Source organism: Gavia stellata, chromosome 21 (assembly GCF_030936135.1).
Source record: "Gavia stellata isolate bGavSte3 chromosome 21, bGavSte3.hap2, whole genome shotgun sequence".
NCBI classification, from domain to species: Eukaryota; Metazoa; Chordata; class Aves; order Gaviiformes; family Gaviidae; genus Gavia; species Gavia stellata.
In genome coordinates, this window is record NC_082614.1 from 1,876,714 (window position 1) to 1,893,405 (window position 16,692).

Genomic DNA, 16,692 nt, shown 5'->3' on the forward strand with positions numbered 1-16,692 from the left:
GCAGTTCGTTTCGAAGAGCAGCAGCGAGCATTAAAGCTTTGCGTGTTTTCCCCCCTCCGCAATTTTAATTTGGCGACGGGCGTATTTTAAGCGCCAGATTTTACACCGCTGCGCTGTCGTCGCACGCGTGCGGTACGGCAGAAATATGTATTTAACGTTCCTGCCTGCACGGTGCTGAAGTCTCCAACCGTCGCATGGCACAGACGTCCTCCCCGGCGGGGCTGAATTACCTTCATTAAATATAAAAATGGAAGAGCGGCCGCGTTTATTTCAACATACACGATTTCATTCCACACCTCAGTACTTAAAATAACAATCTGCATTCAAGTGGCATCTTTTGGCGGCCGAACTCCAACTGTTTTGCAGACAGTCAGGACCACAGCTCTCCTTACCCTTACTGACGGCCCCGTATCGTTAACTGCCATATTTCCTGGCCATAAAACACCCCCCGGGCACGGGGAGACGAAGAGAGCTGCTGTCCGAGGCTGCGCAGAGAGCCCGGGGGAGAGCCAGGACGGGCGGGCAGCTCCCCATCCCTCCTCTGCCCGTGACACCATTCCCCCTCTCCGCTTCAAGCGACACCTGAAGCACCAAGACAATTTTGCGAACCGTTACGAGCTCCTGGAAACAAACCGCAGAGGCTTAGGGGAGCAAAACCCCCTCTCAGCCATACGCCAGAGCGGCTGGCACCGTGCTGTGATAACGCCCCGTCTCCCGATAAAAAGCCGTATCGCCATAACTTTAATCGGCCGCAGCCGCTACCCGCGGGGCGGAGCGGGATGTGACCGTGTGGCCTCAGCACCCTCCATCAGCCGCGGGCACCACCGCTTCCAATCGCATCTTCGCCTTCGCCCGTTGGCACGATCCCCACACGGGTTGTTAGATATATTCGGCGAGTGGCGGAAGGCGTACGTGGACGAGCTGCTTTATGAACGGGGGAAGCGCTGCAAGGCTGTTATCCTGCGGAGCCGGAATTTATGTTCTTTAGTAAGTACAGAGCGCTTACCGTTTATCAACAGAGCATTTTAAGTAAACAGCACTAAACACTTAAAACTCGGCAGCCAGGGGCTGGAATAGAGTAATTCCAGTACGGGTTATTGGCATCATCTTTTTCTCCAGCGGAGACAGCGCATTTGGAATCTATTAACAAGGCTTGCGTTATTTATTAACCCGCACCACGAGTCATTGCCAACTAGCAGGCAACCGGACAACGTATTTCGGCGCAGAACCTTTCCGTCAAGTTTCACAACCGCTCCTTAGCTAACGGGTTGATAAACCAGGCGCAAAAAAGAGCAGAAGGGTTATGAGATCCGCTCGTCGTGGGGTGACAAGGAGGGGGGCCCAGCGCTACGAAAATGGGCGCAAGAGGGTGCGACCGTCCTGTGTGGAGAGGGTGGAACGGGGGGTCTACGGAGAAAAGCGATTCCCAAAACCCACTGGCATAGGCTGCTGCTTTTCTTCCATCCATCTCAAACTGAATTTACACCACAGCTGTGTGGAAAAGGAAAAAAAAAAAGGACTTTTTTGAACCCCGTGAGATTAAGGTTCCTCGTGCCAGAAGCTCTCCTTGGAGGGCAGGGAGGCGCCCCAAGCCCCGGGGACAGGACCTGGCTCCGTCCCGGCAGCCGGAGATCTCACCTCCTCCTCGTCACAAACGCCAACCACCGGAGCCGCAGCCGTGCCCGGGGCCAGGCCGGGGAACGAGGGCACAGACAAGCGACGGGGGGACATCAAGGCAGCGCTCACCCGCTCAGCGCGGGCACGCTGCCTCCCAGAGCAAACCCACGGCAACGGTCCCTCCGTACCCCACGCAGCGCGAGCGCCTTGCAGGAGGCGCGGTACTGGGTTAAAGCATGACCTTGAAGAAAGTACTAACATCTATAGAATATTTTACTGCACCAATTTATCCTTAAATAACGCAGAAAATGGCTGTTCACCTTAACAGACCATTTTATCGAGTGCTAGAGCTGTGCCAGAGACGAGAAGAGCGCACGGAGCCCCGGCTGCGACGACACGGCAGGCTGAAAGACGGCGCGGAAGAGGGGACGGAGCCCCAGACGCAGCGCTCAGCTTCCACCCTGTGACACTATTTCCATTTAGAAGAAAGCTTTAAGAAGAGGATGCGACACCTCTGCGCTAAGACGGGGAGAGGGCAGGAGGGAGGAGGCAGAGGCAGAGCGGAGCATCGCTCCGCTGACGGCCCGGGAAGCGATACCTGCGTAGGCTGTGGCTGTCCCAAATCCCACCGGGGGATGCCCAAACCAACCACCCACAACAGTTCACAACTGAACCGGAGATAACTTTGAGACTGCAGCCCACATTTATTTCACCTTTCGGACTTGAATGAAGACAGGAGTGCCACGGAGAACCATTGATTCGGATTTAAAGCCCATGTGGAGCAAACAGGGAATGAAACGTGCAATATTCTTCCATTTTTTAAAAAATTAAGCGCTGTCAAACACTTTCAGTCGCCGCTTACTGAGCCACCAGACAGGGCTGTAAAAGTTATTTTTATTTACTAATGCTACACGACAACTCGATAATAAGCTTTTAATTAAAATCTATTTCTGTTAACCACCGAGGAGGCCAAAAACCCGCCTAGGCGTCGCACCGCAGATGGCGCGGCCAAGCACTCTGCGTGGGGTCCGCCCAAGACGGAGGCACGCGGGAGACCAAGCTGCTGTGGCTCCGGCCAGCCGGCACCGGAGCGAGCGGGAAAGGCAGAGGGGACAACAACGGAGGGTATCCCAAAGCCTCACCTCGCCCCCTAAGCTGGGGCTGCGCAGTTTGAGAGTTCAAGGGTGGAGCAGCAGCTCGAGGCAGGGGAAGAAGCTCCAAGAGGCGGAGAGAAGGGTCTGGTTCCCGCAGGGACCTCCGGCGCAGGGATATAACATTCGACGGAGCCGTCCCCGTGCTGCTGTGGCACGGTCCGTAGTGCAGCACACTCCTCCCTGCCCTGGGAAGGGCCAGGCAGGGCGGCGAGCCCAGCGCCGAGCCTTACCTCTGGGCCGGAGCCGGCTTTGCCGAGGGACAGGGAGTATTCCCCGAGCCTGACCTGCTCTGAGGATCGTTTGCACGCTGATGCACTCTGAAAACAGACCGCTTACCCCAGGGACAGCCCGGCCAGGCTTTACAGCCCTGTCAGCTTTAGGGGGGAGGCTTGGCCTTGCCCCGGCGACTGCAAGTTCACCCCTGAACGAAGCACGGCTAAAGCACGCGTGCTGCCAAATGCCTCTCTTCCAATCTGAAGGGCCGCTCGGTTTTCTAACGGAGCGCTGCCTCCCACCTCCAAGCAGATTGTTTCCAGGGCTGCTTCCCTGTCCAAGTCCTTTTAATTTCAAAAACCACCTACTCGAAAGCCACTGCCTGTACAAAGAAAAAAAAAAAGAGGTATCAAGCGGCATCAAAGCTGGAGTACACACACCGAAAGCGAAAGATTTTCTGCCCCAAGTGCCTTCCCTCCTTCCCCTTTGCATCCACACACCTCCCCTGGGTTAACCGCGGAGACCGAGGACTGGCAGCGGTTTGGAACGATCTGCGGAGGGAACAGGATAACACAGGGTTTTGGAACGGGCTCCAAAGAGGCTGCAGTGGGACAGGGGGGATCCAGAGAGCCTTTCAGACGCAGGGTGCGGGCAGAGAGGAGCCAAAAGAGGATCTGTGCTCACAATAAGTCTCACGCGACTCGCGCACAGCTTAAGGGAACGCAGAACCGAACCGCTCCAAGCAGGACACCTCCGAAACATTAATTCCAAATGACACTGTTGTGAATCAGCAGAATTTCTGCCTTTCCTTTTTTTTTTTGGCATAAACCCCCTCCAAGACACGAAGTGGGAAAACGGCCCTTACCTGCCGCGTCTCACGTGTAGGGAGAGATCAGCAGCGACGAAACAGCACCAACTCCCGAGCGCTCGCAGGGAGCCGACGCAGGGTGGGGGCAGACGGGCGCGCTGAGGACGTCGGCTTTGACAGGCGGTATCCCAACGATTCACTGCAGATCATTTTGTGGCTGAGGGGGATTATTTCTCGCTGCTTTTTAAAAGAGCTGTTACTGCCCACAGATTTGTCTTTTCCGGTTAACCGTCTGCCCGCTTGCGGGAGCTCAGCGGCATCGAGAGAGATCACCGCCCCTACTCGCGTCACCAAACCGCTGCCGAACGTCTAACTGCGGGTGGAAGGATCTTTGTAAAACCCCTTCCGAGCGTTCGGCAAGGCAGGAGGGAGCCGGGGGCACTTGGCTCCCTGGTTTCCTTCTCTTCCCTCTTTATTTTAGCGCAGTGACTGGACAGAGCTGAAAACTCAACCCCGATTTACTGCGCCAGCTCTGACTCAAAAAACTTCTTTGGCCCCAGATTTGCACCGCCAAATCTTCACTTGCTGCCGTTTCAGAGGAGGAACTCGTGCAGCTCAGCTACGCAACTCCTCCCGTCTGTTAACAAAGAGACTAACGCTTGGCCGCGTGCTGCAGAAATTGGGTCTCGTCTCCTGACGAGGGAAGAGGAGAGCTTCACAACCAACCACACCCAACTGGCCCCGCACCGAGCGGGGCACCGGGCTAAAACGATCCCTTCCAACCAAAACTGTTCTGCGGACAGCGAGGAACAGCTTAAGTGCTGAAGCAGTAATAGGATGCTCATTTCAACCAGCAAATACATCACTCCAAATCTGCTTCTCCTTGCTGCTTGAACGCTTAAGCTCTTTCCCTCGGCTGGCTGTACAGCTTTTCTACTCCTTCGTAACTCCAGGCCCGCAGAAGCTGCTGCTGCCCAGGGATGAAGGTCGGGAAGCTGCGCCTCGGCGGAGCACCCATCCCTGCGGGAGTTTCCGGCCCAAGATCACAGACACGACAGAAAGGGCTAAAGAAAACACCCACCCTCGGAAAAGGTGCTGTGGCTCCGGAAGCGGAAAGCCACAAACCCGCCTGACCGCCACGGGAGGAAGGAACGGGCAAAGCCATGCACAGGACCAAAAGATTGGTGGGTTCTCCCCTCGACCAGGGAACTTGGTTCCCGGAGGAAAAAACCGGCACATCCGAGCGCGCGAGACCAACCGGAGAGCAGCCGCACTACAGCACCGCCATCCCGCCGGAGGGACAGGACGAGCGATGCCTTGGAAGACGCGGACTTGGAAATACCGCAGGGTTTTAAGACGTTGTGCCAGAGCTAACAGATAACCGACCACCTCATCTAGAGAGGCACCACCAAAATCCCATTACCTTCGCCGTGTCGGCTACATTAATCGGTTCAGGGCCACCGTCGGGTACGTCGCACCATCGGAGGAAACCATCGGGCACGGCAGGCTCCCGGCACCGCGCTCTGGGCTGACATCAAGCCATCAGCGCGAGTACCACACCCTGCCGCGCTCTGCCTTACGCCGCCGCCGCTTCAAACAGCTTTTCCCCGATCAGCACTCGGGCAGCGTGCTGCTTATCGCGGTGTTCATCCCGGGGGAACACCAACGCGGAATATGCCTTTCAACCGGGTTTCTCTCGCACTGCTCTCCAAGCGCCGAGAGCTGAAGGGCCGCCCGGGTTATCCGAGGCTGTTCCCGGGAAGGTGGGGCAGTAGGAATCGGTGTAAGACGGGGATTTGAAGAGCTATGCAGATGTCTATCGCTCCTCAAGGTGCCATCGATTAATTGGGTACCAGGCTCAAACAGCTGCGATGGAGGTAACAAAAAGGAAGACGTTCACTTTGCGCCTTCAAGATTCCCCCAAACAAACTGTAAGTCTTTAAAGTGAAACCCCAACTGTGATTATTAAGCTTCCTCACCACATTAGAAAGATGAAGATTGCCTTTCTACGAATAATTTTAGATTTGGGCTCAATTTAGAGACACCATTTGCAGAGCAAACAGATGCAAAGCAGATATGAGCTCTTAAAATACGCAGCTGGGAATTTCTACAGGGCAGATTGAAAAATTAACACAGAAAAACAAAGTGTGGCCCCCACGGCGGCAGCGGTGGGCTCGGAAGAAGAGGGACCGCTGGCACAGGAGCCGGGGCTCTACACTTTGCAGCCAGCCACCTTCGGCCCAGCCCCGAAAGCCAGCCGTCACGCCGGAGCAGGTCAGGGATTCAGATCTCGGCCGCTCCGCACGCTCTCCTCCAGGGCCGGGGCAGACCTCGCTAGCCCAGCCGCTCGCCCGGGCGGTCACTGCCAGGCCCCACGTCCCGCGGCCTCCGCCGGTCCCGGGTGGCATTGAGGTCCCGGGTTTCCGCCGGCACTGCCTCGAGGCGAGGACGTCGCCTCTGTCCCGCACGGCGGGGCCGGGATGTCTAACTCGTGACAACACAGAGCACACCTCGAGAGCTCTGGAATAAAGCGTAAAGAAAAAACATCAGTTGTATCACTCCCACAGAGAAAAGCCTCTACAGCAAAGCGCCGATCGCTCAAAGGGGTTTACCAGCACACGAACGATACCCGTTCCGAGAAGCCACTGGTTAAGCTACGCTGAAGAGCCCCACACGTCGCGTCAGCCTGCCCGGAACGGCCACGCACCCCCCGGATCACTCACCAGACGGGATCCAGCTCCTGGAGAAGGAAAAGGGGGGGCAAAAGCAACATGGCAACACTCGGAGCAAGGCTGGGAGCAGAGAGGTCGGGCACGGAGATGAGCGGTGGCGATTTGCAACAGGGCGGAGAGAGGACGGGGCCTTCTGGAAGCGGATGGGACCGAAGGCACGACAAGACGGCACGGCAGGACGACCGGAATCGGCCTGCTCCGCCCAGACTGTGGCCTCTGCTCCCCAGGGACCTGCAGCCCCGGCCCGCAGAGGGTTTCCCACCGTCCCATCCTGCTCCGAACACCCACCCGCCAGCTCCCGAGGCTCAAGCAAACCCCGCTCCCCGGGAGGGCTGCCGAGCAGGCAGGGCTCCCTGCGGGGCCGTTTGGATGGGCACCCTGGGGCGAAGCCGAGGCGTCAGCACCGATCGGGCAGCACATCCCTTCCTCCGCCTGCCGGGCTGCTGTTTGCCGTGGGGTTCGAAGCCTGAGGCAGGGAGCAGGCTCCGGCACAGCAGGTATGAGACAGAACCCAAGCGGAGGTACACCGCCGGCACCGCAGAGGAACTGCCGGAGCTCCTCTCCGCCTGCCAGCTCCTGCCCCGATGGCACAGACGCTCAGGCCAACCGTGCCGCTCACTCCTCTCCCGTCTCACCCCTCCAGGGCCTCAGCCCGGCAAATCTTCGGCCGGGGGCAGGATCCCTTCAGGGAGAAGCGTGGTCCCCCCAGACCGTCCACTCTCCCGCCCCTTCGACTCACAGGTGGGGCAGCCGAGACCACCGCGGGCACAAGCTCCGCTCCCGGCTCCGGGTCTTGGCGTGGGCTGCACAAGCTGAGCCCTTCCCTGGGCCCCTTCCCGTCCCCTCCCTCGCATCAGCCCCCGCCACAGAGGCCGCAGCGTGTGTCTGATCCCTCTGCGACATCAGGCGTCGGCTTTGGTGCGTTTCTGCGGAGTCAGCGAGCCAAGGAGCTTTCCCCCGAGCCGCACATCCACGAGACAGGGACAGGGACAGAGACCGGGCCGGGGAGCCGGACTGCTCGAGTCAAGCTCGGATAAAACGCACACCTCAAGCTGCTGTGCCGGGCTTGAATAAAACACACCTCGCCTGCGGTAAGCGTGGCGTGGAACAGCCCTGTCACCCACCTGCACCCAACTACTTCCCTCCCCTCCGCTCGAGCGCTCTGCGCTGAAGGACAACGCTTGAATTCTCCCACGCCAGGACAACGCCTGAACTCCTTCACGCGTCCCTCGTGCACCGCCTCTGTCAAGACACAGGAGATGCGAGCAGGAGAACACGCGCTGCTCGTGGGCTCCTTCCTGCGCTTCCAGGAGGGCTGGAGAAGTCGAGCTGCAGCGACAAGCTCTTTTGGCAGGAGCCGCCCCGAGAAGTCATCTGAAGATGCAGAAGTTGCACGGCCAAATCCCACCCGAGAGCGTTGTCTTATCGCTGCGCAAACACCCTGATCCCGCCACGGAACAACAAGCGGCCGCACCATTAAAGAAAAAACCGAATTATTTACTTTTCATCATACGTTATTGCTGGCAGCCTCGGGAAAACACGCAAGAACGGAGCCAGGACACTGAAACTCTGCTGGCAGCGTAACGGTGGGAAGCTCACACGACGACCGTCTGAAATAAACCCTTAATCCCTGGGAAAGGCAGAGAGTTCTTCAGAGCCGGCAACAGATTTCAAGAGCGAGAAAACTGGCGATGACAAACCCCTCAGCTTACGGGCGCTGGAATTCCCGCGGGATCGGGTTGAGGCTGAGGAAATAGAGACTATTAAGTAAAAAAGTTACACTGGGGAGAGACGGTTTTTGGTGTTTGCGCGTCCGGTCCCTCTGCACGGGCTGAAAACGCAGCAGCAACAACCCAGACCCGCGGGGCTGACAGCGGCCGCCCGGGGAGAAGGTTTACCGCTTCCCAAGGGCCCAAAGCGGCAAAGTACGGGAGAAAAGGCAGAGAGAACGGGAGCGGGCGCCGGGACACGACCCCGGAGCTCCCCTCATCTGCAGGGCTGGGCTCACGAGCCGTGAAAAGGGGAAAATCTCCTTCTCGTGCGTTTGGGGAGCGCTGCGAGCGGGACCCTCGGGGGTTCGGGCCTCGACAGCCGTACCGCAGGGCCCTCGCGAGGGCCACTGTGCCGCGGTGACTCCGGCTGTGACGGCAAAATAAAGCGGAATGATAAAGGTATTGAAGGGGAACGACACAGACCCCGAAGGGGAATGACAGAGACCCCAAAGGGGAATGATAAAGGCATTGAAGGGGAACGACACAGACATTGAAGGGGAACGACAGAGACCCCAAAGGGGGACGACAGAGACCCCGAAGGGGAACGATAAAGGTATTGAAGGGGAACGACACAGACCCCGAAGGGGAATGACAGAGACCCCAAAGGGGAATGATAAAGGCATTGAAGGGGAACGACACAGACATTGAAGGGGAATGACAGAGACCCCAAAGGGGAATGACAGAGACCCCAAAGGGGAATGACAGAGACCCCGAAGGGGAATGACAGAGACCCCGAAGGGGAACGATAAAGGCATTGAAGGGGAACGATGAAGGTATTGAAAGGGAATGATAAAGGTATTGAAGGGGAATGATAAAGGTATTGAAGGGGAACGACACAGACATTGAAGGGGGATGATAAAGGCATTGAAGGGGAATGATGACAGTATTGAAGGGGAATGACACAGACATTGAAGGGGAATGACACAGACATTGAAGGGGAATGACACAGACATTGAAGGGGAATGACACAGACCCCAAAGGGGAACGTTAAAGGCATTGAAGGGGAATAACACAGACCCCAAAGGGGAATGTTAAAGGCATTGAAGGGGAATGACACAGACCCCAAAGGGGAATGTTAAAGGTATTGAAGGGGAATGACACAGACCCCAAAGGGGAATGTTAAAGGCATTGAAGGGGAATGACAGAGACCCCAAAGGGGAATGATAAAGGTATTGAAGGGGAATGACACAGACATTGAAGGGGAACGACAGAGACCCCAAAGGGGGACGACACAGACCCCAAAGGGGAATGATAAAGGCATTGAAGGGGAATGATGACGGTATTGAAGGGGAATGACACAGACATTGAAGGGGAATGATAAAGGTATTGAAGGGGAATGATGAAGGTATTGAAAGGGAATGATAAAGGCATTGGAGGGGAATGACACAGACCCCGAAGGGGAACGACACAGACCCCGAAGGGGAACGACACAGACCCCGAAGGGGAACGATAAAGGCCCTGAGGCGCAGTACCGACACGGATCGCCACCGGGCCGCGGCCGGAGGGCCCACAGGCCCCGCTCCCCCCCGGGCCGCCCCCCCCCCCGCTCCCCCTCCCCACAGCCCGGCCCGGGGGGGCCCGGGGGAGCCCCGGGGGGAGCGGGGAAGGCCGCGGGGGGCGCGGCCTACCTCCGCGGGCCGCCCCCGGGAGCCCCGTCCCGCCGCCGCGGCCGTCACCTCGCAGCTGAACTCCATCTCGGCGTCCATGGTGGCGATGCGCACGGTGAAGGTCTTGGGCTGCTTCCGCTTGAGCGAGCTGAAGCTCATGCGGGAGGCGATGGCCCCGGCCATGGCGGGGGAGGGCCGGGCCCGCCGCCCCCCGACCCGCCGCGCCATTGGCCCCGCCACGGACCGGGCCCGCCCCCCGCCGCGCCGCAAGCCAACGGGGAGGCGGGCGGTGGAGGGGCGCGGATGCCATTGGGGGAAGCGCGCGCCGCTCAAGGGAAGGAGAGGGGGGAGGCGGGGCCGCCTCGCCGCGCGGGGGAGGAAGGAGTGAGGGGGGCAGCGGGCGCTGGCGCCGCCTGGCGGCGGGCGGAGCGGGCGGCAGCCCGCGCCGTGATGTCCACCCAGGCGCATGCGTGGGAGGGAGAGGCGGAGGCGGGCGCTAGGACCCGGCAGCGGCTGAGCGCCCCGGAACCCGCCCCCTGCTGCCGGGGAGGTCCCCGTCCGGGCGGGTCCCGTTCCTGTGCGGGTCCCGTTCCGGGAGAGTCCCGTTCCGGGGGAGCGGGACCGGGACCGGCGGCTGTGGGGCGGGAGGACTTATGGGGCGGGCTGGGGGTTGTGGGGCAGGAGGGGCTATGGGGCAGGAGGGGTTACGGGGCAGGAGGGGCTATGGGGCAGGTTCGGATCTATGGGGCAGGAGGGGCTGTGGGGCAGGAGGGGTTATGGGGCAGGTTCGGATCTATGGGGCAGGAAGGGCTGTGGGGCAGGAGGGTTATGGGGAGCTTCGGATCTATGGGGCAGAAGGGGCTGTGGGGCAGGAGGGTTATGGGGAGCTTCGGATCTATGGGGCTGGAGGTTTTTTGGGCAGGTTCGGATGTATGGGGCAGGAGGGGCTGTGGGGCAGGAGGGTTATGGGGCAGTTTCGGATCTATGGGGCAGGAAGGTTATGGGTCAGGTTCGGATCTATGGGGCAGGAGGGTTATGGGGCAGGTTCGGATGTATGGGGCAGGAGGGGCTGTGGGGCAGGAGGGTTATGGGGCAGTTTCGGATCTATGGGGCAGGAAGGTTATGGGTCAGGTTTGGATCTATGGGGCAGGAGGGTTATGGGGCAGGTTCGGATGTATGGGGCAGGAGGGGCTGTGGGGCAGGAGGGTTATGGGGCAGTTTCGGATCTATGGGGCAGGAAGTTTATGGGTCAGGTTCGGATCTATGGGGCAGGAGGGTTATGGGGCAGGGTCGGATCTATGGGGCAGGAGGGGCTGTGGGGCAGGTTCGGATGTATGGGGCAGGAGGGGCTGTGGGGCAGGAGGGTTATGGGGCAGGTTCGGATCTATGGGGCAGGAAGGGCTGTGGGGCAGGAGGGTTATGGGGCAGGTTCGGATCTATGGGGCAGGAGGGTTATGGGGCAGGTTTGGATCTATGGGGCAGGAGGGTTATGGGGCAGGGTCGGATCTATGGGGCTGGAGGGGCTGTGGGGCACAGTGCAGCAGCGTTCCCCCGTTCCCCCCCCGCAGGTCTCCCCCCGCAGGAGGAGGTCCCGCCCGGCAGGGGGCGCTGTGGTTCGGAGGACTCCCGGGGGGAGTCGTGGGGCCCCGCGGGCGTCGCTGACAGCAGATGGGTCCCGGCCCCGCCCCGCCTGACCCCGCCCCAGTTGACTCCGCCTCCTCTGGGGAGGAGCCCGCGGGAGCTCCGCCCCCCGGGAGCAGAGAGGAAGCAGCAGCTGCCTCCTCCGGCCGGCAGGGGGCAGGATACGGCGGTGGAAGACAACGCGGCCAATCAGACACTGACTTCTCCAAGTGAGTGTTCTGATTGGCTGCTGGGGTCTGTCGGGGCCCTGCCCCCTCCGGGCACCGCCTCCCCGCCGGCAGCCAATGAGGCCTCGCTCTGGCAGCGGGCGGCGGCGAGTGGGCGGGGCGGGGCGCGCGGAGGCGTGGCCGGCCGCGGGGCGCGGCGCCCAATCAGAACCGCCCTTCTCCGCGCCAGCTGCTACGCCCAGGCCGGCGGGCCACGCCCCTGGAGGGCGTGGTCTACCCGAAGGGCGGGCTCCAGCTAACCACGCCCCCCTGCGGCCCCGCCCCGCTGCGGGGGAAGATGGCGGCGGCGCGGTCCGGCGGGAGCGCGGTGCTGCGGCGGCTGCTGCGGGGCGGCGGGGCGGCCCCCGGCGGAGCGCGGTGAGCGGGGCCCCCCCGGCCCCCCCCGGCCCCCCCGGCCCCATTCCCACCCCCCGGCCCCGCTTTTCCCCTCAGAACCGCCGTCCCCGCCCCGGTTCCCCTCAGGGCGGGCCCGGGCCCGGGGCCTGGCGCGGCGCCGGGCGGGGGGGGGCCGCGGGCAGTGCCTCCCCAGGCGGGACAGCCCCACGGGCAAAGGTCCCCGGGAGCGCCGCCCCGGGGCTGGAGGGGCCCTGGTGTGGGTGTCATCCCCCCCCCGGGGAGGGCCCCGACCCCCGCCCTGGGCCCCGCGCCCTCCCGGGGGGCACCGGCGGAGCTGTGGGCCGGTGCCGTGGGGCAGCGGGTCTGACCCAGCGCGGAGGGGGTCACCGTGGCTGGAGCAGCTCCTGGGGCTGGGGGGGCTCTTGGGGGGCAGCCCCCCAACCAGCCCATCTGCCCCCCCAAAGGGGCCGTCCGGGTGCCCCGGCTGTGCTCGGGCCCCCCCCGGCAGCCTGGGGCGGGGGGAGCTGTGCCTTCGCCTTCACCACGTCCCCCCGAGCCGGGCCAGGCAGGGCCGTGCCTCAGCCCCCTGCCCCGAGGGGGATCGCGGAGCCCCCCAGGAGCCGGACAGTGCCCCCCAGGATGGAGGGTGCCCCCCAGGAGCCAGAGGGTGCCCCCAGGATGGAGGGTGCCCTCCAGGAGCCGGATGGTGCCCTCCAGGAGCCGGATGGTGCCCCCCAGATGGACAGTGCCCCCCAGGATCCGGACAGTGCCCCCCAGATGGAGGGTGCCCCCCAGGAGCCAGAGGGTGCCCCCAGGATGGAGGGTGCCCCCCAGGAGCCAGAGGGTGCCCCCCAGATGGACGGTGCCCCCCAGGATCCGGACGGTGCCCCCCAGGAGCCGGACAGTGCCCCCCAGATGGAGGGTGCCACCCAGGAGCCAGAGGGTGCCCCCAGGATGGAGGGTGCCCCCCAGGAGCCAGAGGGTGCCCCCCAGATGGAGGGTGCCCCCCAGGATCCAGACGGTGCCCCCCAGGATCCAGACAGTGCCCCCCAGATGGACGGTGCCCCCCAGGATCCGGACAGTGCCCCCCAGATGGAGGGTGCCCCCCAGGAGCCAGAGGGTGCCCCCCAGGATAGAGGGTGCCCCCCAGGATCCAGACAGTGCCCCCCAGGATGGAGGGTGCCCCCCAGGATCCGGACGGTGCCCCCCAGGATCCGGAGGCGGCAGGCAGCCGCTGGCAGAGGCGGGAGGGCTGACGGGCACAGCACAATGGCCTTTGGGTCCCATTTTCTTTCCAGCCGGTCGCTCCGGGGCAGAGCCGCCGGTGTTCCCTCCGGGGAGGGGGTGTCAGCGGGTGCTCCCCCCGCGCTCACCCGCTGTCTCGCAGGGGGTACTCGAGGGACGCCGAGGGCAGCTGGTTCCGCTCCCTCTTCGTGCACAAAGTGGATCCCCGCAAGGACGCCCATTCCAACCTCCTCTCCAAGAAGGAGACCAGCAGCCTCTACAAGATCCAGTGTGAGCGCTGGCGGGAGGAAGGGGCTGGGGGTGCACCCCACTGCGCTGGCCCCTCCTCGCCCATGGGGACCCCCGCCCCACTGCGCTACCTGCCCCACTGCGCTGCCCTGGGCCCTGCTCCCGCCCTGGCAGCCCCTCTCCTCTCCCCGCAGTTCACAACGTGAAGCCGGAGTGCCTGGACGCCTACAACAACCTGACGTGAGCCCCGCTGCCTGTCGGAGGGGGCTGCCCGGGGTGCTGGCGGGGTGGTGGGGTGCCGCTTTGGAGCCGGAGGGGGGTGGGAGGGCTCGTGCAGAGCTCCTCAAGGCCCTGGGCGGGTCTGTGCCCCTGCTCCTTGCCTCAGTTTTCCTCCCTGTGAAATGGGTGCAATCCCTGGAGTGCTCCAGGTCCCGTTAGAGCAGACCCTTCTGTGCGCAGACCCCTCGTGCTGAGCGGGGAGGGTAAACGGGGGTCTCGGGAGGGTTTTGGGGCGGTTCCCCCCTCCCAGCTGCCCTCGCTGTGCCCCCGCAGAGAGGAGGTGCTGCCCAAGCTGCACTCGGACGCCGACTACCCCTGCGACCTGGTGGGGAACTGGAACACGTGGTACGGCGAGCAGGACCAGGCAGGTGAGAGGGCCGCCGGTGGCTCCCGCTGCCTCCGCTGCCGCAGGGGCTGAGAGCGAAGGCGAAGACCTCGGCCTGTGCCAGGGCCTGGCTGTCACCTGGGGCGGGAGGTGCCGGGTGGGCTTTTGGGGTGCTGCCCCCCCTCTCCCCAGCCCCACACTCTCCTTCCAGTGCACCTCTGGCGCTTCTCGGGCGGGTACCCGGCCCTCATGGACTGCATGAACAAGCTCAAGCAGAATAAGGTACCGCCAGGATTGGGGTGAGCTGCCCGAGCTCTGCCCCTCGCCTCTGCCCGATCTCCCCCAGCCCGGGTTGCGCTCGCCCCCACCCCGAAACCCCCGGCCGGGGCTGTCCCCAGGAGTACCTGGACTTCCGCAAGGAGAGGAGCCGGATGCTGCTGTCCCGCAGGAACCAGCTGCTCCTGGAGTTCAGCTTCTGGAACGAGCCCCTGCCTCGCCGGGGACCCAACATCTATGAGCTGAGGACCTACAAGCTGAAGGTGGGGGGCCAGCCCACGCCTCAGGGTGGCCTTTGGCTCGATATACCCCTCAGGCGGGGGTCCTGCCTGGTGTTTTGGGGGGGCAGCCCCCCAAATTCCTCCCTCCTTGGTGGAGAGACCCCAAACAGGGGGAGCGGGTGGGATGTGGTGGCTCACTCTTGGTTTTTACCTCCGTTTCCAGCCAGGGACCATGATCGAATGGGGCAACAACTGGTAAGCGACTGTTTTCCCGGCACGGAGGGAGCCGAGGTGGGAAGAGGACCCCCCCGGAGCAGGGGGGGGCCCTTGGGCAACCGCCCCCCGCCACCTTCCCCCCGCTGCCTGCCAGGGCTCGGGCCATTAAGTACCGGCAGGAGAACCAGGAGGCGGTCGGCGGGTTCTTCTCCCAGATCGGGGAGCTCTACGTCGTGCACCACCTCTGGGGTAAGCGGCCTCCCCGCCGCCCGCGTCCCCCCCGGGGTGCACCCGCTGTAGGGGCTGGGGGGGGGGGACGGGACACCCCCTCGGTGCCACCCCCCTCCCCGCAGCCTACAGGGACCTGCAGTCCCGGGAGGAGACACGGAATGCGGCCTGGAGGAAGAGGGGCTGGGACGAGAACGTGTACTATACCGGTGAGCGGGACCCCCTGCCCGCCTTGGGGACCCCCCTGCCCGCCTTGGGGACCCCCCTGCCCGCCTTGGGGACCCCTTGCCCGCACCAGGGACCCCTTGCCCACGCCGGGGACCCCCTTGCCCACGCCGGGGACCCCCTGCCCGCCTTGGGGACCCCCCTGCCCGCCTTGGGGACCCCCTTGCCCACGCCGGGGACCCCCCTGCCCGCCTTGGGGACCCCCTGCCCGCCTTGGGGACCCCCTTGCCCGCACCGGGGACCCCCTGCCCACGCTGGGGACCCCCTGCCCACGCCGGGGACCCCCCTGCCCGCCTTGGGGACCCCCTGCCCTCACCTCTCTCTGACTTTCTTTTCCAGTCCCGCTGATCCGGAGCATGGAGTCGCGGATAATGATTCCCCTGAAGATTTCGCCCCTGCAGTGAGCGGCAGGGGGGGGGTCTGCGCCGGGGTCTCCCCCTGCGCCCGCAGGACCTGGCTCCCTGCCTGCACCCCGGCACTGCTGGGGGGGCTCTGCTCCCCCACAGCTCCTGCCTCCCCCCCCCAATTTGGGGTGCTCGGGGGGGGCGAGAGCGGGAAGGGGGGGAGCCCCCCATCCTGGGGAAGGTCCCCCAGTGCGGCAGGGGACTGCGCTGCCCCGGGGGGAGCCGGGTGGGCTCCGGGGGTGGGTGGGGGGGTTAATTATTCCCCGTGGGTGCCTTTCCCGGCGGGAGCCGCCCCCCCTGCGGGACATCGCCCATTAAATATTTAATATGCCACCGCCTCGTCCCCTCTCTGGGGAGGGGGTGCTGGGGCTGCTCGGCCCCCCCACCCTGGGGGGCACCCCCCGCCCTGGGGGGCTCTCACCCCTGGCCGTGGGTGCCTCCCCACACCACGAGACCCCCACCCACCCGTGGGTGCCCTCATACACCACGGTCCACCCCCCCCCCCCCCCCACAAAGCCCCACTGGGGACCCCGCACTGTGCCCCCCCCCCGCCCATGGGTACCCCCAGTGCCACTGGGACCCCCCAACCAGGGCCCCCCCATGTCTGTGGGTGCCTCTCTGCACCCGGAGCCCCCCCCCCAAGCCCACGCGTGGCCCCACCGCGGGGGGACTCGCTCGCCGGGGCTGCCCCGCCCTCCCCAGCAGGGCGTGTCAATGCGGGCGGTGACCACGCCCCCCTTTTCCGACACCACGCCCCCCCCTTTTCCGACACCACGCCCCCCCCTTTTCCGACACCACGCCCCCCCTTTTCCGACACCACGCCCCCCTTTTTCCGACACCACGCCCCCTTTTCCGACACCACGCCCCCCTTTTTCCTACACCACGCCCCTTTTTACCGACACCACGCCTCCTTGCCGCTCGTTGCTCGCGGTCCTCCG

The 16,692-nt window shown here is 63.6% G+C and overlaps 2 protein-coding genes across 12 annotated transcripts in view; one reads left to right on the top strand and one right to left on the bottom strand.

Moving 5' to 3' along the window:
* Nucleotides 1-10,097, bottom strand: part of NF2 (NF2, moesin-ezrin-radixin like (MERLIN) tumor suppressor) — a 47,456-nt gene extending 37,359 nt beyond the window's left edge. For all 11 annotated transcript variants that reach the window (XM_059827801.1, XM_059827804.1, XM_059827800.1 and 8 more), the window contains exon 1: nucleotides 9,973-10,097. In XM_059827801.1, coding sequence (XP_059683784.1) covers nucleotides 9,973-10,086 — 114 coding nt within the window. In that variant the 5' untranslated portion in view covers nucleotides 10,087-10,097. The remainder of the gene's footprint in view (nucleotides 1-9,972) is intronic.
* A 1,951-nt stretch (nucleotides 10,098-12,048) lies between these two features.
* On the top strand, nucleotides 12,049-15,815 carry NIPSNAP1 (nipsnap homolog 1). The gene is made up of 10 exons (XM_059827805.1): nucleotides 12,049-12,128; nucleotides 13,495-13,622; nucleotides 13,775-13,820; nucleotides 14,133-14,227; nucleotides 14,396-14,466; nucleotides 14,583-14,723; nucleotides 14,905-14,936; nucleotides 15,052-15,146; nucleotides 15,251-15,334; nucleotides 15,690-15,815. The coding sequence occupies exons 1-10, from the start codon at nucleotides 12,049-12,051 to the stop codon at nucleotides 15,752-15,754; spliced, it is 837 nt and encodes a 278-aa protein (XP_059683788.1). The 3' UTR covers nucleotides 15,755-15,815.
* The last annotated feature ends 877 nt before the right edge of the window (nucleotides 15,816-16,692 follow it).

What these genes read in the sequence shown, in the direction of transcription:
- NIPSNAP1 (XM_059827805.1), top strand. Translation starts at nt 12,049, where the DNA reads ATGGCGGCGGCGCGGTCCGGCGGGAGCGCGGTGCTGCGGCGGCTGCTG. An exon ending in CAGCCTCTACAAGATCCAGT is followed by an intron (nt 13,623 to 13,774) that starts GTGAGCGCTGGC and finishes CTCTCCCCGCAG; the next exon opens with TTCACAACGTGAAGCCGGAG. An exon ending in CGAGAACGTGTACTATACCG is followed by an intron (nt 15,335 to 15,689) that starts GTGAGCGGGACC and finishes TTTCTTTTCCAG; the next exon opens with TCCCGCTGATCCGGAGCATG.